This window comes from Corvus hawaiiensis, chromosome 25, assembly GCF_020740725.1.
Source record: "Corvus hawaiiensis isolate bCorHaw1 chromosome 25, bCorHaw1.pri.cur, whole genome shotgun sequence".
Classification (NCBI taxonomy): domain Eukaryota; kingdom Metazoa; phylum Chordata; class Aves; order Passeriformes; family Corvidae; genus Corvus; species Corvus hawaiiensis.
The window spans coordinates 3,522,608-3,546,493 of NC_063237.1; the positions used below are offsets into that span (position 1 = coordinate 3,522,608).

The 23,886-nt window shown below is 49.0% G+C and overlaps 1 protein-coding gene across 4 annotated transcripts; it reads left to right on the forward strand.

The window, feature by feature from the left end:
* The first annotated feature begins 1,110 nt into the window (after window positions 1-1,110).
* Window positions 1,111-23,618, forward strand: GLB1L2 (galactosidase beta 1 like 2). Of its 4 annotated transcripts, none has more exons than XM_048328907.1 (20): window positions 1,111-1,232; window positions 3,337-3,396; window positions 4,590-4,787; window positions 4,978-5,046; window positions 5,327-5,422; window positions 6,836-6,944; window positions 7,221-7,313; window positions 9,874-9,955; window positions 12,557-12,621; window positions 14,700-14,784; window positions 15,298-15,435; window positions 16,061-16,141; window positions 16,332-16,438; window positions 16,816-16,962; window positions 17,338-17,409; window positions 18,214-18,295; window positions 19,460-19,547; window positions 21,331-21,445; window positions 22,347-22,463; window positions 22,904-23,618. In XM_048328907.1, exons 1-20 carry the CDS (start codon window positions 1,150-1,152, stop codon window positions 22,988-22,990), a joined length of 1,974 nt encoding a protein of 657 aa, XP_048184864.1. In that variant the 5' UTR covers window positions 1,111-1,149; the 3' UTR covers window positions 22,991-23,618. The 4 variants fall into 4 exon arrangements, with proteins under 4 accessions (XP_048184864.1, XP_048184865.1, XP_048184866.1 ...); XM_048328908.1 differs by having other exon boundaries at window positions 18,217-18,295; XM_048328909.1 differs by lacking the exon at window positions 3,337-3,396.
* Window positions 23,619-23,886: the final 268 nt, after the last annotated feature.

The window sequence follows — 23,886 nt, forward strand, 5'->3', positions numbered from 1 at the left end:
GTTAACCCCTTCAGATCAGCCAGCTCCTCTTTTTTCTCACCAGTACTTGGCAGGGGGGAAGATGACACAGAGCATTAGCAGCAGAATCATGGAATGGGACCTTAAACCCATCTCATTGCAGCCCCTGCCGTGGGTAGGGACACCTTCCACTTAATTTATCTCAGTTTCTACTGTTGCTGGCAAGCCCTGAATGTCCCCTGCCTCGGTTTATTGCACATTGAATTTCCCCCACAGGGCAGAGAGGGCGGTTTAAAGGATAAACACCTGTGCCTCAAAGAGAAACAGCCACCTGCCCACCGGAGAGACCCTCTACCTGCAGGAGATGCCCTGGGGCTGGGAAGGGGTCTCAGGCTGGCAGGGAGGGGTCTCCAGCCGGGGTCTCTGTCTGAAATCTCCCTCCGGGGTCTCTCTTCACAGGTCTCTATGGGGAGTTTCTGGCCAGAGGTCTCTCTCTGGGGTTTCTCCCCGGGATCTCTATCGGGGGTCCCTGCCCGAGGTCTCAGTACAAGTTCCCTTTCGGGGGTCTCTATCAGGGGCCTCTCTGCCCGGGGTCTTTCTATTGGGGTTCTCTCTTGGGGGTCCCTGCCCGTGGTCTCAGTCCGTGTTCTCTCCTGGGGGCCTCTCCATCGGGGGTCCCTGTCCGTGCTCTCAGTCCGGGCTGTCCCGGGGGTCCGGGTCCGTGCTCTCAGTCCGGGCTCTCTCCCGGGGGTCTCTCCCGGAGGTCCGGGTCCGTGCTCTCAGTCCGGGCTCTCTCCCGGGGTTCTCTCCCGGGGGTCCGGGTCCGTGCTCTCAGTCCAGGCTCTCTCCCGGGGCTCTCTCCCGGAGGTCCGGGTCCGTGCTCTCAGTCCGGGTTCTCTCCCGGGGCTCTCTCCCGGGGGTCTTCCCGGACCCCCCCTCAGCCGTTCCCTCACGGCCGCGCCTCTCCCCCGCACGCCCCGCCCCCGCGAGCGCGCGCGCCCCTCCGGCAGCCAATGGGAGGCGGCGAGCGGGCCCGGGGGGCGGGGCGGGGCCAATGGCGCGCGGGCGGGGCGGGGCGGGGCCGCGGCGGGGCGGGGCCGGGGCCGGGGCGGGGCGCAGGCGCGCTGGGTCCGCGCCCGGCGGGTCGGGAGTTCGGGGCCCGGGGGGTTCAGGGCCCCGTGGCCCTCCGCCATGTGGCCGTGCGGGGGGCGGCGGCAGCGCCGCCTCGGGGGCATCGCGCTGCTCCTCGTCGTGCTGTGGCTGCTGCTGCGCAGGTGAGACCCGGCGCGGGGCGAGAGGCGCGGGGGTCACGCCCCGGGGGCGGTGGGGCCGGGGGGAGGGGGCGGCGGTGTTGGGCGGGGGGTGCCGCTGCCCCGCCGGGCGCAGGGCCCGCCGCCGGGAGCGGGGCTGGCTGCGGGAGAACTGCGCATGGATGGATGGAACGGCGGCGCCGGTGGGGTGGGGGTGTGGGGGGGAGAACTGTCATTAACGTAATTAACGTAATTAAGGTCCGTGCCCCCCCCCCCCCCCCCCCCCCCGCGCTGCCGGGGAATTAACGGGCTCGATAGAATCCCGTCTTTCCCGATCAGAGATCCTCCGCTCCCATAATTCCTGCAGCGGAACGGGAGCGTGGGAAGGAGCGGGTAACGCAGCCGCCGTGCCGGAATTAGCCAAAGCTTTAAATAAATGTTGCACCTGATATCCGCAGGTCTCTTGTATGAGTGTATCCGTAAAACGCTGTATCCGGAATAAACCACTGTATCCACAAGGAACTGTGCTCGGAAATGCTGTGATTGTTGCCTCGCCCGTGGTCTGTGAGCACGGGGCTGTGCAGGGCAGGAGCTGGGAGCCGGCGCAGCTCGGAGCTTTCACTTTTCTCTGGCCAGAGGAAGCCCAGAATAGACAGCAAAGCCCTCCGAGGTCTCAGTGCATCTTAGGGATTAGCGGCAAAGCCCCTTGTCCTCTGAAGCGCGTCCTTTAGCATCAGCAAGGAACTGAATGGCTTTTTCCCCTGGTTTGGCTGTTTTCTTTTCCATCAGTTTTTTCTCCCGACTGGTCTGGTTACGGGGTGGTTGGACACCAAAGCTAAATCTCTCTTGCAGAGAGGACTTCAGTCACATTTGTGTTTTACAGGCATGAACAGCGTGGCTGTTTGGTTTAGAAGTTAATTGGGACTTTCCTTGTCCATTTTGCACTTCAAATTCCATCTTAAAAAGTCTTATTCCATCTTATTGGACTAACTTGTCCAATTCAGTTTCAGAGTCTCTGCTCTGGGGTTAGTTGGTAATGGAATGGTTGAAACAGACTTTCCTGAAGCAGAGATGAAATCACAGAATCACAGAATCCTGCAAAAAAAGATTATTTGCAGCCTGTGCTATGATTACAGAAGTGAGAAGAAAAAAATCTGCTGGGAGCTATAAATTGCTTTCAGGAAGCAGTACAGAGCCCAGGTACATTTTAAACTGTGGCAGTCCAGCTCAGGGCAACAGGATGAAGCTCTGCTGAGTCACAGAAGTGGTTTTTTTTTTCCCCTGAGGTTACTTGGACAGATCCTAATGAGAAATGTGGATTTCAGGATATCTAAGATAATGTGTTGAAAATACTGGGAGCCTGGGAGCTTCCTACCAGCCCTTCTTGGGGAGAAAAAGCACTGGAGCTGGGGAGTTTTTAAAGTAGGAAACTGGATGGGAATGTGCCAGGTTAGTTATGCCTGGGATTAAGAAAATGTGCTTAAGTGATTAGTGTATTTTTATCTGGCTGTGTGTGCTTCCTGAGCACAGCCTTCATTCTGGCACCAGTCAGCAGCACTTCTGTGTGCAGGGGTAATTTAGGGCTCTACCTAGCTCATAAACAACTTGGAAACTCTTTTCCAACCTAATCTTTGAAAACTGGAGTTTTGCATCACCAGACCCTTTTGACCCTAAAATAAAAGCAGATGTAGCTGCTGGTTTGGTTTGCCAAAGTTACAGTCTGTGATTTAGCAGCATAGAGGGGCGGGTGGCCATGGGGTATCCTGTGTGGGGCTTGAGAACCCCGTCCCTGGCTGCTGAAATTCCTAACAATTCCTTGGGAGCAATGCTGCCATTTCCCAGCCTCACGTCACCATTCTGTGGCTGTACCTACTTTTCTCATGTAGATGAGCGTTTTTGATCCTGTTCTTACTCAGGCAGTCCCCCTTTAAGTGTGGCAGATTGGTGTTTTGTGCTCATTTCTCCTACCTGAGCTGCACTATCATCAAAACCTGTTATTATTACCCCACCTTCTGCGTGAATACATCACAGTCTCCTTGCTCAGCACTGTTTCTGTGAATGGCTGGACAATCAGTGTGAGTCTCGTTGACTGAAGGCAGTGAATATCTAATCTGGCTTCCTTTTCCAGGTATTACCCCTGCCTGCTGCCGGTTGTTTCAGAGCCCTGTGAGAATGCTGTGCTACTCAGGTACCCTCTGAGCTTGTCAGCCAGCCCATGCAGTACCCTGCAAACCTTAGATTTAGCTCCTTTGCAGTCTCCCTGTCCTGTCAGAGAACAGGCAGGCTGCTGGTTAGCAATCCCTGCAAGCCACGAGCTCTGAGCATCCTCACCATCCTCACCCTCTGCTAACAACTGCTTAACACATAGCATAGGCAGCAGCTGGAGGCTTAGGTGTTCCTCTCTTCTCTCACTCTGATATTTCTCCCAAATGTGTGGGTCACTCTTGCTTTCTGGAGCTGGGAATTCCTTCCTCCCATCTGGCTCTGATAAGGAACAAGCTGCCATTGTCTGACTCTCTGTGCGTTCAGAGCTGTGCCACTGGAGTGGTCTGATGGAGGCAGAGACACTGCTCTGTGTCCAGGCTTGTTGATAAAATGGGGTTTTGGCTCAGCCAAAGTGAGCTGGGGAGCCTGCAGGGCCGTGAGTAGTGCAGGAGGTGACCCAAGAGGAGCGCTCCCCCCGGTAAGTGCTGAGGAGCTGCTCTCCCCGTGGCTCTGATTCCTTTGGCAAATGACGTTTTCAGGATTAATATAAGCAGTGATGTGGGCAGAGGTAAGTTTGTGGTGGCAGCTGATTTAGTCTCTCCTGGGTAATGAATATAATCCAGGGGGCTCACTAAGTTGGGGAAAAGGTTCTCTGCTCACAGGGAACAGGTGAAGGGGTTTTGTCTTTTCTGTGCGTTGAGTTGGAAGATACCAGAGTTCCCAAGACATTCAGGATGGCAATACTGAGATGCAGGTGCTGTTGGAACATGGATCTGGAAATCAGCCGTGTGCCATCCCACTGCAAAGCAGGGACATCCTAAATTCCATAAATTAGGGAAGTGCTTGTGAGTATTGGGAGTGAAACTTCCCCATCCGTGATTTTGGCAAGTGACTTTCGTGCTCTGTGCCCGAGCAGTGTCAGTTGTAGAGCGTGGCACAGTGGCTTGGGCGTTCAGGGGAGAAGCTGCCACTGAAATGAATATTGAATCCACATCTTGGGAAGATCTTCCAACTGCCTTAGAGCCTTCTGAACAACCTTTGTGCTCTGTATGACCAAGAGTGTGGTTTGCTTAAGAAGCAGGAAGGTCAGAGCTGCTCCTGCTGGGTGAGGTGGAACGAGGAGGACACATTTCTCCCCCAGGACTGGCTGCTCATATGTCTCCTTTTCTTTTCCAGGTTTAACTGGAGTGAACTGACCCCTCTGGGGCTATGGGGGAGGACCCTGGGCTTGCAGACAGAGAACTCCCAGTTCCTGCTGGAAGGGATGCCCTTCCGCATATTTGGGGGTTCCATGCACTACTTCCGAGTGCCCCGGGAGTACTGGGAAGATCGGATGCTGAAAATGAAAGCGTGTGGCTTAAACACCCTCACCACGTAAGTGTCCTCCCTGCCCGAGCCTCACAGGGACCTCACCAGTGGGACTTTATTATTAATTCCAGTGGGCCATAACAATGTATTTCCATACTTCTTACTGTGGGAAAAGGCACAGGAAGGAATAGTGGGGCCTCAGGTTTTCTTTAAGCATCCCATCCTTCACCTCCACTGCCCTCGCTCTGCCTTTCAGGTACGTGCCGTGGAACCTGCATGAAAAGGAAAGAGGGAAGTTTGACTTCAGTAAAAACCTGGATCTAAGGTATGTGGCACAGACAGCTCTGTTATTAAATGCTCCTGTTTGGAGGGGACGGGGTGTGGGTTTGGGTGGAGATGTTATTTCGAGCTGTGCCTTGATCAGGCAGTGGGGATTCGTTCCTTCCCCTGCCTTCTGGACTCGTGGGAACTTAATCAGTTCAGCACCAATCCAGTATAGTTGCTTCATCAAACCTTCTGGTTTGGTACCTAAATTCCATGGTGATTGGAGTGTTGGGAGTGGGGGTTCTGCAGGCAGGCAATAATTCATCTGTCTGGATCCCCAGGGCCTTCCTTTCCCTGGCAGCTAAAAATGGACTGTGGGTGATTCTGCGCCCTGGACCTTACATCTGCTCGGAGTGGGACCTTGGGGGTCTGCCCAGGTGAGTGTGGAAATTGTTCAGTTCAGGGAAGCATGAGGGACAAACAAATCCCAAGCTCCTGATCACACAGTTGAGGCTCCTTCAGAGCAATTGCTTTGGAATGGCTGGCTGCTAGATGGAGATATTTGTTTCCTGAGTCCCCAATGCAGGTGAATACTCATTACCTTATTGAGCTCTTCTAAATTTTTTTTTGAGTGTTTAAAATAATAATTGTTTTATGGTATAATGGTTACAGCAAGAGAATAGAACTGGGAGGACCCATCTTGCTGTTGCACCTTGACTCTCTGTATAACGTGAACAGGATTTGCAGCTCGGTGTAAGAATTTGCATCATCTCAACTCCTTTTGAAAAGCCCTGCTAGAAATCTGCGTTATATGGCTGGCAGTAATAAAACCCCACAACTTTTCCAGCCTCCTGTTGTGTTTTCCCCTGAAGCACACAGCTGTAGGAGGCTTTGAGAGCACTGGGACTTACCTGGTTCCTGGATCCCGGTGGAGCCAGTGCCAGGTTATCACTTGTTTTCCTTTCCTGCACAGAGCACAAACCTCAGTGCAGACACTTGGGGATTATTTCTTTGAACCTTTCCACGTTTCACTTGCCTTTGGCATCAGAGTTCAGGTGTCAGGGACTTACTCCTGAGAAGGAGCTCCTCATGGCCAGAGCCAGAAGCCACCTCCACGTTAGGTTATGAGAAGTGCCTCTGTTTTCACATCACCCATGTGGTTTTTTATCAGACAGGTTAAAAATTCTAATAAAGAGCCACAGTACTATTCTCATTTTACAGTTAAAGAGGAGCTGATTTTTTCTGAGTCAAAAAAGCTGCATTTAGCATAGAGGAGTTAAGTTTTTTCAGACCTTTGTAAGTATTTTAGTTAAGGCCTCATTTTGCAGAGAAAAGGAAGACATAGCCTCATTCCTCTTAAATTGTTACAGCTTTATGTTATTCTCCTCTTCAACAAATTGCCCTTTTTTCTGTTAACTCCAGACAGAACCCAGCCTTGTAAATCAGCAGTAGAAACAATGGGAACAACTACAGAAATCTTTGTTTTGAGAAAGGATTGGGTTTTTTTGAAGGAGCACTTGGTTGTAGAGTGCCCTTGGGAATGCACGGAATTCACTTTCGAGTGGTAAGATTAGCCCTTGAAATATTGTTGCTGGAGGTGATGAAATGAGTTTAGGCCTGAAATGCAGAACAAGAAGAAGAGGAAGAGATTGGGAACTGGAGCCTGGATTTATTTACAAGTGTGAGTGATGGACACATGGTGTAATTCACAGCTCGGGGTGCCACAGCTGCGCTGTGGGCTTGGCCAGGTGACACCAATGATCCCTGGTGTGACTTGATGTCACTGGGTGAAATACCCCTGCTTGGCTGAACAGGACACTCTAACACATTCCCTCTCCTGATTTCCACAGCTGGCTGCTGCAAGACCCCGAGATGCAGCTGAGGACAACGTACAAGGGCTTCACAGAAGCTGTGGATGCCTATTTTGATCATCTGATGCGCGTTGTTGTCCCTCTCCAGGCAAGCAAAATCCTTCTCCCTCTCCAGGGGTGGGAATGGTTGCACAGAGCAGGGTGGGCTGTGTGTGACAGCAGCAGGGTGAGGCAATAACAAATGTACCAGTTTTGCTCCAGGAATCAGCACAGGCTGTAGTTTTCTGTGTCGGTTTGGGAGCATGGGAGGGTGGAGCTGAGTCCATCTGACACTGGTGCATCTTTCCTGCCAGCCAGTGTGATTTTGGTCCCTGTGCTTAGAAATCATGGTGAACACCTTCTTTCTCCCTTTTGTCCCCCACAGTACAAGAAAGGAGGTCCCATCATTGCAGTGCAGGTGGAGAATGAATACGGTTCCTATGCCAAAGACCCGAACTACATGACCTATGTCAAAATGGTAATGGTGGCATTTTACTCGTTTCTGTGTCAATCTCTCACATAAATCACCTTCCATACAGTGTTTTCCTTTTTCTGTATAACTTTTGAGTGTGGTTTGAGAGACCCTTGAGAGCATTAGTGCCTTCCTCAGCTGCATTTTCCTTGGATCTTTCCTCCTGGAGTGGAAGAGTTGGCACACAACCCTCTCAGTACTGATAAATGTGCATTACGTCTTCCAGAGAAGAGGGTGATAGGGAGCCAGGGAGCGTCTGTATTGCAGAGCTGGTCTTGAAGAAGCTGTCACTTGGGGGTCCTGTTTTGCCTCTCTTAGATGATATTTGATAAAGGTTTCCCTTTGCTGACTTTTCCTGGGAGGAAAGTTGATGGAAGCAAGCCACCAGCACGCTCCTAAACTTGTATAATTTGGGGCTCAGCGTCAGGCATAATGCCTCCCTTAGCCCTGTCAAAAAGAAATTAAACTGTGCCCTGGCTGCCCTGAGTGAGTGATAAGGAGTTGTCCCATGCCCAGGGAGGCTGGATTATCCTGGTGGATCTCACAGCAGTCTGACCTGTTTGTTTGCCCCCAGCACAAGTGCAGGCCAGGCAGATAACAAGATCTGCAGTGTCTCTCACAGGGTTTGTTGTTTAATTTCTTCTCACTGAATGCACGTGAGGGGGGTCACCCATCCAGTCTTGCTCTTCTGCTGCAGGATTATGGGATCCTTCTGAAACCCTTTGGGTACCCCAGCTGCACCCTGAGCACCCTGAGGCTCAGGCTGTCCTATTGCTCAGGGTGTACAGAGGCTCTTCAAACCAATAATCCCATGGCAGGAGTGCTAATCCCCTTAGGGCTGTGCCAGCTCCTGCACCGTCTCCATCTCGTGCAGTGCTTTAATTCTGCTTACAGGGCTAAATATGAAGTGTGCATACAAACAAATTAGAGATAATGCCAAGCAAGTGGTTTTCAGAACCCTAAATGAACGAGGCACAGAGATTCTGGGGGTCTGAACAGCCTGCAGGCTTGTCCTTGCTTTTCCATGGCTCAGTGAGGAAAGAGCTTGTGCTGTTTCAGATTTATCAGGGCAGATTCCCCTGCCAGGCCTGTGGGTGTATTTTTGCAGTGCTGTTTCATCATGTTCTGGGATTGTGTGCAGTTTACATCTGAGGAAGTACAGAATAGTGGTTAGAGATGAAAATGTGGGAAAGCAGGATTTGCAGGGCTTCGTTTTTGGTTGGAGTGGGTTCTGATGTGAGGTGGGGCTCTGAGTCTTTGTTCTGGTTTGTGGCAAGGTGGTTAATTCACACCTAGCATCCATGAGCAAGTTGCAATATTCTTGGAATTAATATACTCAGTAAAAAACACCCACAGCTCACACAAAACCTCAAATCCTTGTGCTTACCTCACTCTTTTGGGCGCAATGCCTTTGCCTTCCTAAAAGTGAAAGCCATGGAAGGGTGTTTTGGCATGACCCTTCCCACGCAGATCTGAGCTTCTATTCCTGCTTCTCTGCTGCACCCTTGGAGGCATTTAATGTGTGGCGGCTCTGCTGTTTCTCCATCTTGCATTTACACTCAAAAGGAGGGGAAGAAACTTAGTATTAATGCAGTGCTCAAAGAATTACCTTAGTAAAATTGGTTAGAAGTTCCAGGTCCCTCAGCAGCTGAATTTTGTCCGAATCCAGCATCTGTTCAGGTCTAAGTTTGGTGGTGATGGGTTGATAAAGTCCCCAGGTTGTCCTAGCTCTGGATTGGGTTTGTCTGTAGCCTCTGTGTTGCAGTTTCTCTCTAATGCAGACACTGTGCCGTGCCCAGGTTTGCTCTTTGTGCAGGCAGGGGCCATAAACAAAGGGCTTTATCCCTTTTCACAATTAGTAATTTAGACTGGAGAGACTGAAGCCTTGTTCTCAGAGCTCGTGGGAGCTGGAGGAATGACTTCCAGTGCAGATACAGTGAAATGAGTGGTTAATGAACAGCTGAGGTTTCTCAAGCTCTCCTTCCAACATCAGCCACGGTTCTGTTAAGAACCAGCTGCCAGGGAACAATCCTAATGGGAAGAACCTTGTGTGTGCAGGTGGATTTTAAAACCTTAGAGTGCTGTTTCCTCCAGTACTGTTACATTGGGGAGCAACTAAATTCATTGATTATTGAAAAACATTGGTACCTGAGCTGTCCTGTGATGGCATTCCTTGGAAAATCAGCTCTTTTCACCTCTCTCTGTCGGGCAGTCAGGAAGGCTGATCTGCTTTTCCTTTCCTGCTTCCACCTGAATCCCTCTTTTGATGAAAGCAGCGAAGCTCTTTATTAAATTGATCTCAGAAGCTGAAATCCTGAAGTTGGATGCATCAGTGAGAAACCAATCCAGCTTCCTAAAACAAAATAAGACTTTCCAGTTGTCTTTAAGCTGGGAAAAGTAGACAGGGAAGCTTCAGGAAGAATGGGAGATGTCACAGGGATAATATTTCATTCCAAGCCACTGCCAGTTGCAGGCTGTCCCCACAGAAGGTGATACTGTAATGCTTTAATATCCTGGGAAGTGCTAAACTCTGTTAACACAACGGCTTTTGCTCTTTTTAACTTAGGCCCTGTTAAACAGAGGGATTGTGGAGCTGCTGATGACCTCAGACAACAAGAATGGGCTGTCCTTTGGCTTGGTGGAAGGAGGTGAGTGCCTGTAGAGGTGAGGGCAGGCTGTGATCTCTGGGGAACGTGGCCTTGGAAGGAAAACAGGACATTAATTCACCCTCTGCATGCACTGAGTGTGTTCTGTTTGTGGTAGCAGGGACCCCTTGGCTGGATGGTGCACCCCAGGACAAACCCAGGCCCTTCCCAGAAAGGTTTAGAGTGGTTTATTTTCCACATAAAGTGCAACATTATGTGAAGGATTGGGCGTCTGTACTTCCCACTGAGTCAAGAGATGGCAGCACCCAGCATTTCTTAATGTTTCACCAGACTACAAGGCTGAAAATGCTTCGTTTAAATATTTATTAAACAAGTTCCTCAGCAATTACTAACAGTAATAACTCATTCCTAAGGTAGCTGCTTTGCAATTAAAAAGAGAAGAAAAAAAAGTCCATTAAAAGCTTGATTCTGAGTTCTACATTTAAGCAGTAAGTGCAGCAGTAGTTTGTGGGGCAGCAGCATCTTCTCAGCAAGCTTATTTTGGGGTGTAAAACCTTAGGCAGGTAAAGGAGGATGTCAGATGTGCAGAAAGCAAAAGGATGCCCATTGCCCTTTTACAAAGGATAATTCTAATAAGTTTTTTAAATGCTGCTTAGCACCCTCCTCCTTTTCCCTGGGAAGAAATGGAGGTGCAGCTGCTTGAGTTTCACTGAGCCCTTAATCTGACTGTTTGGGGCACTGATTCTCAGAATTCCAGGTAATTTCAGCTGGGATTTACTCTGCCCTTGGCCTCTGCTCTCTCCTGTGTTCCTGCCAATTGCCTGAGGTGTGACTGCTCCCCCAAATTAAGTGTTTGCAGGGTACGGTCTTTGAGTGCTCCTGTTATCACTCAGTCATAAATAATGTTTATTTTCCAATCTCAGGAATGGAGATGATTAAAGGGAAAGACTTTCCTCTCCTTTTTTTGCCTCTTTTTGCTTTTCCATGGCAGTGTGAGAGGGATAAACTCATTAACTGAAGTCACGGGCCTTCACCAGCCCAGTGATGTTGTCTTTTGGATTTTTTTGGGTGTGCAGCAGTTTTCAGCTCTGACCACACAGAGTCACTCTCTGCCTGCCACAGAGCTGTCAGGAGAAGGGATGCTGTGGAAATCTCTGCCTAGCCCTGATCTGCTGAGGGAATGTTTGCTGCCTCAGAGCTCCTTCTTGTTCAGAGTCGTTCGTGCCGGGAGCTCTTTGATCCCACTTTGCCTCTTGGATGTCACAACAATCTGCTCATTACCAACGTGTCACTGATCAGATGTGTGCAATAACCAGGGCTCCAAGTGGAAGAGCAGCAGGGTGGTGAGGACAAGGCTAAAGGAGAGGCCTGTGAATCATTCCCCATCCCTGGAAGTGTCCAAGGCCAGGCTGGAACAGCCTGGGATAGTGGAAGGTGTCCCTGCACGCAGCAGGGGCGGGGATGGGATGAGTTTGAAGCTCCCTTCCAACCCAAACCAAGCTGATTCCAAGAATCCCAAGCTGATAAAACCCTTCTGGGAGCTCATGGGAGACAAAATAAAGCCTCTGCTGCGCCTCCAGGCCGTGGCTGAAGGACCATGGTGGGACACCGTGTTTGTGTGTGTGGAAAGAGCATCCCATGAGAATGGTAAATAAGGCTCTGGGGAATGGTTCTGTTTTCCATGGTGTGCTGTTGGTCTGCATGAAAAGCAGAGCTGGGCACGTTCTCCTTCAGCATTGCCAGCTACTGTATTACATCAGTGCTAAATCCACGTTTTGTTTTGTTCTCCCTTCGTGTTTTCTGTGCTGAATTCTTCGGCTCAGGCACTACATAGGTCAGCCTATTAAAATCAAGGTATAAATAGTGAGAAGGGAGCTTTTTCTTCTGTAAATATTCTGTTTGAAGTGCTCTGCCTGACACAACTGGGGCTGGGTTTGATACCAGCTCTCTTGTTAGAAGTCAGTTTTTAATGCCGAATCACATCATCGCTGCTGTGTTTGCAGAGTTTGTTTGGGAGAAATATCAGCATAACCAGGGGCTGGGAGGTATGAAAGTGGTTCAAGTGTGTGCCAGGGGCTGGGACACTGATCCCAGATTAGTGTGTCCTGTCCTGCTGGCAGATGTTCCCACTCCAGAGCCTGAGGAGGGGCAGGAGCACAGAGAACTCTTCCAATTCCAGTTCTCTGTGGTTCTCTTGTCCTGTGGTTGCTCTCACTCACCCCCACAGACATGACAAGCTCTAGGATATTGCCTGGGTAGGGATTCCTGCAGCTAAAGCCTGGGAGAGAAGTGTGGCATCCAGGCAGGACTTTCTAATAAGTTTGCCTTTGTGTGGTGCCTTTTAAGTGGGGATCTCCAAGTGCTTTACAGGCTCTGATTAGAGCTGGTGACACCCCAGGAGCTGCTCTGGTGCTCTGTCTCTCTAATATCTCTGCACATGAGAGCTGAAAGATGGCCTGTGAGTGTTCCACTGTGTGCTGTGGTCCACGTGGATTCCACATACCAAGTGAAGGCTTTGATGGGAAATTCCTGAGGAGGTTATTTTGGGGGTCCAGAAGGTGTTGCAGTTCCCTCCTGCTGGGCTGCTGCCTAAGGAGACATTTTGGATGAGTCTAAATTAATACATTTTTCTTTTCCCATTAGCACTGGCCACTGTTAACTTTCAGAAACTGGAGCCTGGGCTACTGAAATACCTGGACACGGTACAGGTAAGGTGCACAAACACTTTGTTGATCCACATTTCCCAGCACTAGAAGTGAAGCACTGGTACTCTGGTTGGGATTTGTATGTTGGTTTGGGGCTTCCTTCTCATTAGGGCAAAGCATTAACTTTAGGTTGGTTATCTGGTAAATCTGCATAGCTAAGAGCAAGCGAAGCAAAAAGGCATAAGCATCATTTTCTATTAAGTTCCATATTCTTTTTATGCTATCATCTAACAAAAAATCCTGCAATGCTACTGATTCCCACACTGGAAGTTCACGGTCTTCTCTAGGTTGAGTGCAAGATGTCAGGCAGAGGTGGTGATTTCTGTAGAGTTCACCAATCAGGAGGAATCAGGGAGGGAGGATTTAAGTGTCATGTTATCCAGCACTCTTTAGAAAGGCTTTTCATCCAGCTGTGCCCTGTGTTTATCTGTTAGAGGTTAGGCTTCTTCTCACATTCAAGTGTTGATACCCAGGAGCATCCCAGTTCACAATTGTCAGACCTCTCTCTTGAGGTTCCATCATCTTTTTCCCCGACTCTTTCACCCTGGTGCTGTGGGTGCTCTCTGCAGACTGCTGCTGTGCTGCAGCTCTGCCTGTGCACTGTGATGGGTGTTCATCCCCAGTGCCTCATTCAGGGTAGACTTAGGAAGTTTTAGTGTGTCACTTGAGCTTCTTTAACCTCTCCCTGTGCTGCCAGAGGTGTGAATCAGGGAGGGAATTAATTAATTGCCTAATGAACATTTGGTGTGAAAAGTATCCTGATTGTTCTGAGGGAGTGGTGGGGGAATGGTAAGTTTTGGGGTTAGTGACAGGTTATTTCTCTCTTTACACTCTCTGTCCTCTTTTCCCGTTGCCCTGCTTGCTCCACATGAACGATGTGAGCAGCTGGGATCTGCCCCCAGCCCTGATCAATTCTCTTCTCACCTCTTTCCTTGGCTTTTGCCTGGCTGTGGAGGGAAGCCTTGCTGGCAGGCTGGATGTTTAATCCTACAGCTTTCATTTGTTTTCTTTTCCTTTACTGGTAAAAGAGGCTCTGCTGGAGGTGCTTTCACCTCCTTCAGGTCTTCCAGAATTCCCCAAACCCTGCAAATGAATAGAAGGTGGCACCTTCCCCACCAAATGAATGCAACACAGCCCCAAAAAAGCAGCTCCTGCTTTGCTGGACTAATTATGAGATAGGAAGTGTTTGTAGGGATTATGAAGCTGTTTTGTCTTTTCCTTGTTATGGGTTTTTGTTCCAGAAGGTGACAAAGTTCCCTCTTTGACTGGTTTACTGGGGATGGACTGATTAAATGCATCTCCTAGAGCTGTTTAGATGATTACAGGCAGTTGTTTTGTCCTAATGAAGCACGAGTTTCTTTAATGCCACTTTCCTCAGCCAATTCCTGTGGCATCAGATAAAGCCCCTATCACACAAAGGGCAAAACAATCTGGAAATAGAGCCCATGAGGCTCGAGGGGCAGCCAGGCTGAGCACACATTGCCCTGTCCATGTGATGGGGCCGGGGGGGGGGGATCCCACAGGGAGCTGGCAGGCAGTGACAAATGGGAAGCAATTGCTCTGTGTGCAGAGCCTTTAATGAAGACCTAATTCCTGCAAATTCTTCCCTGCTAGCACCATATGCAGCATTAAAAAGGCATTAAGCAGCTCAGGTCTGCTGCTGTACCTTGGCAAGCACTGGCTGCCCTGCACCTGCAGACTCTCAGCTGGCAGTGGCGTGGCAGATAAGCAGACATTTATAAATGTGTGTTTCTAGCAAAAACTAAACACTGACAGTTGGTTTGTCTGTTTGCTACAGCTCTACCAAGCAGCAGCATCCAGAACTGTTTGATAGCACCTGATTGTGTGCTCTGTGCTTTGTGACGAGCAGAGGCACAAAGCTTTGCTTGCCTGTTCTGGGCATTGCTGGCCCACAGCTCCTTGTTCCTCTCATGCCCAGAGCTCCTTAGGTGCCAGCTGAGAAGAAAACACTCCTGTAAAACCATGTCCCCACACTGGGTTTGAACAATGCTTCTCTAGAAAAAGGGGTGAGTGCAGGAATGCCCTGAATCCATTTTAACTCTGTTTTTCTTTTGACACAGAAAGACCAGCCAAAGATGGTGATGGAGTACTGGACCGGGTGGTTTGATAACTGGGGAGGCCCTCACTATGTCTTTGATGCAGATGGTGAGCACCAAACGCTGTTCTTGTAGGACATTTTGTGGTGAATTTAAACCCCTTGTGAGTGCAGCACCTTCTCCCTGGTTTAAAAGCTCATTAGGAAGGCTACTAGTAAAAAAATAAACCAACAATTCCAGACCCCCCAGGGCATCTAAAGAGCAGTGAAAACAGAGCTATAGAATGTTTTAAGGACTCTCTCATCCTCCTGTAATTGTCTGTGTAATTGGGTCATTAGTGTGTTCCTTTAGGAGTCTCACTGAGGAGTCCTTACAACTTCGCTGCTTAAAAGCCAAATTCCTGCTGGAGGCTGTGAGCTTCACCCCTTTTCACCTGGAGGAGAGGATATTTGAATGTATTAATGCATCAGGAGATGTGCTGCCCTTCCTGAGGGCAAGGTGCAAATCACAACACAAATCACTGTGACTGCACGGGAAGGATAGGGAGCAGAACGTGTCTGATTTGAATTCCTGGCCCAGATTTGTGGTCTCTGGCCTCCCTGGCACTGCCCTTTTTTTGCAGAGATGGTGAATACTGTAGCAAGCATCCTCAAAACAGGAGCATCCATCAACCTCTACATGTTCCATGGAGGCACCAACTTTGGCTTCATGAACGGGGCTCTGGAAGCTGATGAGTACAAGTCCGATGTCACCAGTTATGGTGAGTTTATTTTCCCTGCCTTGCCTGTGCAGCTCTGACTACCCTGGGTTAGTGACAGTCACCAGCAATGCTGAGAATAATGAGCACAACCACTTTGTCCTGGAGGGATGAGGTGGAACACAGCTCAGAAGCAAATACCTGTCTAAAAAGGGGCTTTTGTTGGTGTTTCCAATTCCCAACCCACTCCAGGATGTGGGAGATTCCTTTATTCTGAATTGTAATTAGAGGTGTCACAGATGATGACTTGATTTCTCTTCTTTCTAGGGAGAGATGGTGATCCAAGACACCATTTTTTAATTTTACCAAGTGAAACTGTGCCATAAATCTCTTTTCATCCCAACAGCCCTTTGTTAAAATGGTTAATTTGTTCAAATGGTTGACTTCATCCTGTGTGAAATTCTGGATGTGTGCAAATTAGACCTCTGAAAGCGTGTTGCTCCTCGGTGAATGGCTCTTGTCTAAATTAAGGAATTCTGTGGCTCTTTAGTGATGTTCACTCAGATTAAAGTGTACAGACTTCCATACTACAGACAGTGCCATGAAAATTGTGCCTGGGGCTTGCATTTCTTGCGTGAAGCCGTCGCAGAGCTGCTTTATGTTTTCAAAACATGTGCTGCTTTTCCAGATTACGATGCTGTGCTGACAGAGGCTGGAGACTACACATCCAAATTCTTCAAGCTGCGACAGCTCTTCAGCATGGTCATTGGTAATTACAAACCCAGGAGCCAAGGCACTGCTCCCCCCACACTGTTACACGAAGGAAATGTTTAAACTGCCCCTTCTGCTGCAGCCCTGGGGCTCTGGGTTGTTGGGAATTAAGGACCAAAGGAGGTCTGGAGGGATCTTGAATTTGTGTTGTCTGAAATCATTGTTCCATCTTTCTTTTTGCATCTCAGGCCAGCCCCTTCCTCTGCCTCCCATGATTGAAAGCAAGGCCTCCTACGGTGCCATCCTGCTGCACCAATACATCTCTCTCTGGGATGTGTTGCCAGCACTTTTACAGGTAGTGACACCTCTTTTAATGCATCCCAGACCTAAAAGGCAGCAACTTCGAGGTGCAAAAGGCAATTTGTGCTCTGCCTTTTTATCCCACAAGGATGAGGTTGGGGATTTTTTTTTTGCCAAGGATATGCAAAAGCAGCAAATCTTTTGTCTTGCCTTTTCCACTGTGACTTCTGTTCTCTTGGAATTGTGGTGTTGCAAGTCCTTGGCTCCTTTTTCTTGTACTGTGGTGCAGCTTTCTTAGGGTCAGGAGGGGATTTGGGTTGGAGCAGAGCTCGGGAAGCTCTCACCTGTGGCAGCGTGGGATACCTGCTGCCTCTGCGTGGTCTGCCAATGTGAGAGGCCACTCCTGACGTTCAATTTGCTTCTCCTCTGCAGCCCATTAAGTCAGAGTTCCCTGTGAACATGGAGAATCTGCATCTGAACGACAGCATTGGGCAGCCCTATGGATATGTGCTCTACGAGACTGTCATTTTTGGGGGTGGCCACCTGCACACCAGGGACCACGTCCGGGACCGGGCACAGGTAGAGGCACAGGGCTCCTTAGGCACTCACTCGCCTTGGGTGGAGGCAGGAAATGGGGGAAAACACGAAATTTTAAATTAGTTCTGTGATTCACTCTTTGCAGTTCTCAGCTAAGCCTCAAGCCTTATCATTTCTAATTAAATTTCCAGTTCCAGTCTGCTAAAACTTGTAACATCTTTAAACATCAGAATGTTGAATGTTCTGAGAATATTTTGATTATTTTATTCCCACCTGAACTGAATCCGTGACACAGTTGTGGACACTTCAGTTCTAGTTTCAAGCAGAGACAATTTCTTCCCCAAATACAGCTTGAGTGATCTGATTATGACATAATTGATGAGCGGTTGCTCTGGTCTCCTGTGCTCTGTTCTGCAGGTGTTTGTTAACACCATGTACGTGGGGGAGCTGGACTACAACACAGTGGAGCTCTCCATTCCTGAGGGACAGGTAACTGCTGGAGATTGCTCAGGGTGTGGATGACAGAACCAAGGTTGCTAAAGAGGGAGAAGTCTCAGAAAGGCACCTCCTCCTGACTCAGACTAGCTTGGTGCCCTAATCAAACACCATCTCACTAGTGGAATAGTGGGATTTCACTGCTGTTTTGCGATTGAGAACTGGGGTTTGAATGCTTTTCCGTGGAGAAAATTCAAGTTATTGTAGTCCTTGCTGCACGAAATTTGCCAGCCTTCTTACCTCAGCCACAACATTGAGTACCTGTACCCTGTTTGTGCAGATTAAATCCACGCAGGCTTCATCTTCCTTAGCACAAAGCAGGTTTAAAGGGGGTTTGGAGGGTCTTGGGTCTCAAATTAAATGAGGGGGAATGTCTCTCTTTAGCTCTGAGAGCAGTTTTACCCTGGCAGAAGTTGGCACTAAGAACAATGTACTGACTGAGCTCATTCCAACAGAGCTGTGGTGGCTCTAGGAGCAGGGGAGGGGGTGGATGCACTGGCTGTTCTTAAGGCTTGTGGGAGAGTTTATGACATGAGCCTGTCCTGTGTCAAACTCCAGATCTGGCTCTGTGGGTGATACCAAAATGGGAGTTAAAAATTCAAGAGAAAATAAAAAAACAAACCAGAAAGCTTCTGTGCAAAGGCTGCGAGTTCCTCACTGTTGGCAGCAGAGAACTTCAAGGTGGATTTATAAATTGCAGCTGCCAAAGGTTGTGGTGCCACTTCCCCTCTTGAACAGCTTCACTGGCCTCTGCTGAGGCTGGTGCAGGACCTGATGCTTCTCCTTGTTTGTTTTTAGCAGGGCTTCAGGCAGCTGAGGCTCCTCGTAGAGAACCGTGGGCGCGTCAATTATGGGCTGGCACTGAACGAGCAGAGGAAAGGTGGGTTTGCTTCTGTGCTCCCAAACTCTCCCAGACACTTCTCAGAGTGTAAATGCTGCAGAACTGTCTGTGTGCTGTGCACAGAACCAGCTAAGGGCCCAGTACAGCTCTTGTGGTGCTGGTCAGGACTGGGAGTTGGTGGGAAATGGTGTGAGGGAGGGAGTGTGTTAAAAAACATCCTCAGCCCCTGTCTGGAGTGATCAGAGGAAAAGCAGTGGCTGCTCAGTGCCCTGCACCAAGGTTTATTTTATAAGGGCATAGCTAAAGCCAAGGCTATCAATGAATCTGGCTCTGCTCTAGGTTTCCTAGGTGATGCTCAGCTCCCTTTCTCTTGCTCTGTGAGCATATTACTTCAAGGGAGGGAAGGAAAATACCTTTTTTAATCCGTGTTTTCCCTTGGGGGTTGATAATTGCATTTAAAAGCTCACACAGTTGCAGGAGGAGGGAACTGCATCCCCTTGAGCAGAATTGACTGAAATGTTCAAGCCTGTCGCACACAGTGGTGGAGCTGGAAGAGGTTGATTCTGTTTTAATGGGGAGCTATGTGCAAAAGCTCTATAAAATAGATTAATGGAGTTAGGCACATGACTGTATTGATTTTATTTAATGCAGAAAAGTTCCATAAAGCCTCAGTGCTGCCTCAGCAGCCTCAGTCCTGTGATTAGGAGGCTGCATTAGAACCCAGGCTTTGCCTGCTTCAGGGAGAGCAGCTTTAACAAAAAGGTGCTAAAGGTGACTGACTTACTAAGGTGCCTTAAAATCCTGGGATGGAAAGCCCTGGAGCAGCTCTGGGTGTCAGTGCTGGCCCATGTTTTATTTTGCTGTGCCTGTTACAGAAGAGATTGACTGCTTTAAAAAAATCTCTGCATGGTCAGCTCACTAAACCCCAACAATGCCCCATGTGCTGCCTGTCCAACACATCCCAGTGTTTTCTGCTGGGAGGGGGTTTGGGGCCCTGGTGAGTTGAGGGAGAGGAGAGAATGGAGAGGCCGAAGTTTAGTAATGCTCCCCACTCCATCTGGATGAGCAATGGGACCATATGGACTCTAATTCCATTGCAGAACGTGGCTGCTTTCCATCTCCTGCTGTTCCACAGATTCAAATAGCAAAATCCATCAGCCTTAGCTGCTCCTCAACTCTTCATTACCTCCATTGCTCTTGCAGGCTTAATTGGTGACGTCTTCTTGAATAAAACCCCCTTGAGGAACTTCAAGATTTACAGTTTGGAGATGAAACCTGCCTTCATGAAAAGGTTTGTGGGATTTAAACTTTTTTTTTTTCCCCTTCCTCATTTGAAACCACCTGTTTTTCCAGCAGTGCAGTATCTGATAGGGAGCAACCTGAGGTAACAGTGGGGAGGTGGATTTTTGCACTGATCAGTTCCTCGCTGATACCTTTGCCTGAAATAGTGCAGGAAATGGTGCCAGCTGATCCATACCATTATTTAGGGAGAAATCTAATCCCACTGTGCAGGATTTAAAGATTTCCTTGCAGCAGGGTTAGATCAGGTAGGTAAAAACCAGGCTTACCCAAACGGGAGGATCCCCACACACCCACGCGTTGGAAATTTCGGGTCTTTCTGGAAATTACCAATCTGGCTGATATATTTAGTAATTCAGACTGGCGAGGGATAGATTAATTCTAGAAAGCTACTGATAGTGCATTAACAATCCAGATGGCTCCCTCTCTTTTATGTTGTTTTGCTTTAATTCGAGGAAGGAAATCTAGCAGGGGGATGTTGAGGAGCCTCTGTCAGCACATACAGAAAACCTCAGCAAGTGTTTCAGGCAGCAGATGCCCTATGGACTGTGGCCACAATCCAGAGACACTCTTTACAGTGATGTTTTTAATACCAGAAAGCAACTTACGTGCATCCCCCGAGATATCACAGCTGCCCCATTTTGTGTAGGAGGGAGAGAGAGGCCACGTTAAACTGAGATGGCTTTTAAAAGGAAAAAAGTCCACATTCAGAAATGTCTAAGGGCAGTTTTACCAGGTGCTGGGGGCTACCTGAAGAATTCTTATTGATGGGGTAACTCACAGCCTTTTGGACTGCAGGGTGTTAGAGGAACATTTCCAGAGAGGAGCATTAAAGCAAGTGAGCTGCCATGCCCAAACAAAAGCAAGATTAGTCACCACTACCCTCAGCTCCTGGCTGCTGACCAGCAGCACTGAAACACAATCAGCTCACAGTCTCCTGGGGGAGGAGGGAGAGGAGTGTTGTGAAAGGAGCTGTCACAGGCTTTGAGTTGAATAATTCAGTGGCAGCCAGGCTGCACTGGATCAATAACTTCCCCCAGTCCAAGAGATGCAGTCTGTAAGGGTTGGAGGGAGCATGTCCTGACAGAAGCTCAAGGCTTCTGTGGGATTCTACACTCCTTATTTCCTCTTCTGTTTGTGCCCTGCTCCCAAATTGTTGCCACAGGTAAGAAATAATGTCAGATTTCCCCTAATTACTGCAACCTTGCAAGGATGTGTTTGTGTTCCTCGACAGGAGCAGTGGCAGCAATGTCTGGTTTGAATCCTGTCAGTTCTGCAGCTTCCTTTAACAAGCCACAGACATTTAAAGCATCCTGGCAGATCTGAAGGATCCTCAACAACCAACATGAAGCCGAGCTTTTATCCCAGAGTGGTTTGGTGGAAAGGGCCTTAAAGATCCTCTATCCCACCCGTGCCCTGGGCAGGGACACCTTCCACTATCCCAGGGTGCTCCAACCTGGCCTTGGACACTTCCAGGGATGGGGCAGCCACAGCTTCTCTGGGCAACCTCTGCCAGGGCCTCACCATCCTCTCAGGGAAAAATTTCATGCCAATATTCCATCTACACCTGCTCTCATCCAGTCTGAATGCTTTCCCCCTTGTCTTGTCACCACACGCTCTTGTAAAAAGCATTTCCCGTCGCTGTGAAGCATCAGAGGTGGCGACAGCCCCAGGTACCCTTGTCTTGTACCCCAGCTTGGCCTGGCAGGGATGTGGACCCTGGGGACAGAGGCAGGTGGCCCCAGTGCCCTGTGTGAGCTGTCCCTCTCTTGCAGCTTGCAGCGTGTGTCTGGCTGGAGCACGGTCCCGGATTATTTCGTGGGGCCGGCGTTTTTCCGCGGGAGGCTGTGGATAGAGCAGCAGCCACAGGACACCTTCTTGAAGCTACAGGCAAGTCCTGGTTGTTTTTAATCAAGGTTTTTAAAGAGCTGGTTTGAGAGACACTTATGCAACAGCTCTGACTGGCCTCTGTGTCTGTAGTCTCCCCCTCTCTTTTAGAGAATTTTTCTGAGGGGCTGAAAGTCTCTTCCAGGTATTTCTGTTCAGTCTGGAGAGGTCCTGAAGGGAAAACGTGCAGTACTGGCCCCGCAGAGCTGCCAGTGACCATTTCAGTCTTTTTTTACTGGCATACAGATGTGATTTTCTAGTTGCAGAGGAGTAATGGGCACAGAAAATAATGGAGGCCCTTGTTTTATCCCCGTCTCCTCAGTGTGACATGGAAAGAGTCACTTCTTTGTGGCCATGGCATGGGAGTTAGCATTCCTGTCATCCTTCTGTGGGAGATTGCCTAGACCTTCAGATGAGATTTTAAGTATTATTAAACTTCCTCCTCTGATTTCCCTCCCTTAGAGCCAAGGCTTGTGCCCATCCTTACTGTCCTGCTCACTTTCCCATTTATTGGGAGAATCGTATTTGTTGCAAATCAGGCCAGCCAGCAGCAATTCAGTATTTCTGTCACTTGGGAAAGAGGTGAGGGCAGATATTCCATGCTTGGGAAGGAATAAAGGCCTGTCTGTTCAAAGGGATGAAATTTCCTGTACGAGCATGAATCACAAATTGCACGTTTTTTGAAAGCTTTATCCTCTTAATGAGCACATTAAGGATAACTCCTGTTCAACAGGGCTTGTTTAAATGTTCCTGGCTGCAGGGACTTGCACAGGGAAAGCAAGCAGAAAACTTGCAGAAAGTGGCTGGAAAGAATGCAAGTGTGAAAGCAGATTTGGATTCCTGTGAGGATGCTAATGAGGCAGCAGAGCTCCATTGGTAATTCCGTGTTCTGCCTTGATTCCAGGGCTGGGAAAAAGGAGTGGTGTTCGTCAATGGTCAGAACCTGGGAAGATACTGGAAGATTGGACCTCAGGAGACGCTTTACCTTCCTGGGCCCTGGCTACGGAGAGGGGGCAACGAGGTGAGAGGCTCTGCTGGGATTGCCCTTTGCCTGTGGGTGTTGTTAAAGATCCGTGTCCCAAAGAGCCAGACGTGCACAGGACATCAATTATCCTCCCTTAGCTGCAAGCCAGCACAATAGAGGGGAAGGACAGTGCTGTCTCCTAAGACCTGTGAAAATGAGGGAAGGTGCTGCTCTAAAGCTGGCTCTGGCTCTGACAGCCACTAAGGGGTGGCGAGGATGGCAGCTGAACTACAAAGCTCTGCCCCAAGTTGGAAATGGAGACAAAGCTGATGTGCTGCTGCTTCATTCCTGCACCACGTGGTGCCGAGGCAGAGTCTCAGTCACTGTTCAGATTCACACTGACTGATGTCTTTAAATGATGCTTCCTTCCCCTCCTCCTGAAATTATTTAAAGCCCCCCAGGCTTTGTAAGAAGGGGTTTTCTCTCTCCCTGTGCAGATTGTCATCTTTGAGGAGCGCACGGCGGGACGGATCATCCAGTCCGTGGACATCCCGTATTTAGGACGGACCCAGTACGTGGACTGAGCAGAGCTGCTTTCCCATGTTTGGCTCATCCTGAATATTCCTGGTTGCATGTCTGGGGACGTGATGGCTCAGCACTTGGGCATGCTAATCTCCACTAGAGCCAGGGAAAGGATTTGCCCTCTCAGAGGAGAGGCCGGCCGGAGGAAGCAGGGCCGTTGTTCCATGGACGGATGGATGCAGCAGCTCATTCCCTGGACTACTGAGAACCCCCAGCCTGGATGGCTGCGCATGTTCTGGACCATCTGGTGGATGTGGGGGAGTAAAAAGGTGCTGGAGGCAGGTGAGAGAGAGAGAAAGAACTGAAGCCATCTGAACCGAAAGCTGAGCTCAGCTTTCCAGGGACTTTCAAAATGTGCTATCGCTGGCCTCCTCGTTTTTATAATTAGGTAGGGAGAAAATAGTTGGTGAACATGTGAGTAATCAGGTGTGGAAAACCATTTTGGCGTGCTTTGAGGCAGATTTTAGCAGGTCTCTCTGCAAAAAGGCCATTATGTGTTCCTGTGTTGGAGGCCAAGGTGGTTGTCAAATGACTTTTAATTTGTTTTTTTTTTTTTTTTCCACTAAGTTTTGCTATGGAGGTCGTCTCTCTCTCAAAAGGAAAAAAAAAAAAAAGTTTTAAAAAGTGAAATGTGTTTTGTCTTCTATCAAATGTACCATTATGTTTCAGGCCAGGCAGGAATGAGAATTTCCAAGGAGGAGAAAAGAACAAGTGAGTCCTCCAGTCCTCTCCCCACTCGTGCTAAAGACGAAATTCCCCCTTGGAAAATGAGCAGGGATCAGATTTGGGCTGGGATGGAATCGAAGGGACTACAAGTAGGAAAACTCATCCCTGCTTTTGCCTTAAAGCTGGCCCGGGATCTTGGGTCCTGGTTTCTTTTTTCTTTTTGTCCCTGTAA

What these genes read in the sequence shown, in the direction of transcription:
- GLB1L2 (XM_048328907.1), top strand. Translation starts at nt 1,150, where the DNA reads ATGTGGCCGTGCGGGGGGCGGCGGCAGCGCCGCCTCGGGGGCATCGCG. An exon ending in AATACCTGGACACGGTACAG is followed by an intron (nt 12,622 to 14,699) that starts GTAAGGTGCACA and finishes CTTTTGACACAG; the next exon opens with AAAGACCAGCCAAAGATGGT. An exon ending in ACGTCCGGGACCGGGCACAG is followed by an intron (nt 16,963 to 17,337) that starts GTAGAGGCACAG and finishes TCTGTTCTGCAG; the next exon opens with GTGTTTGTTAACACCATGTA.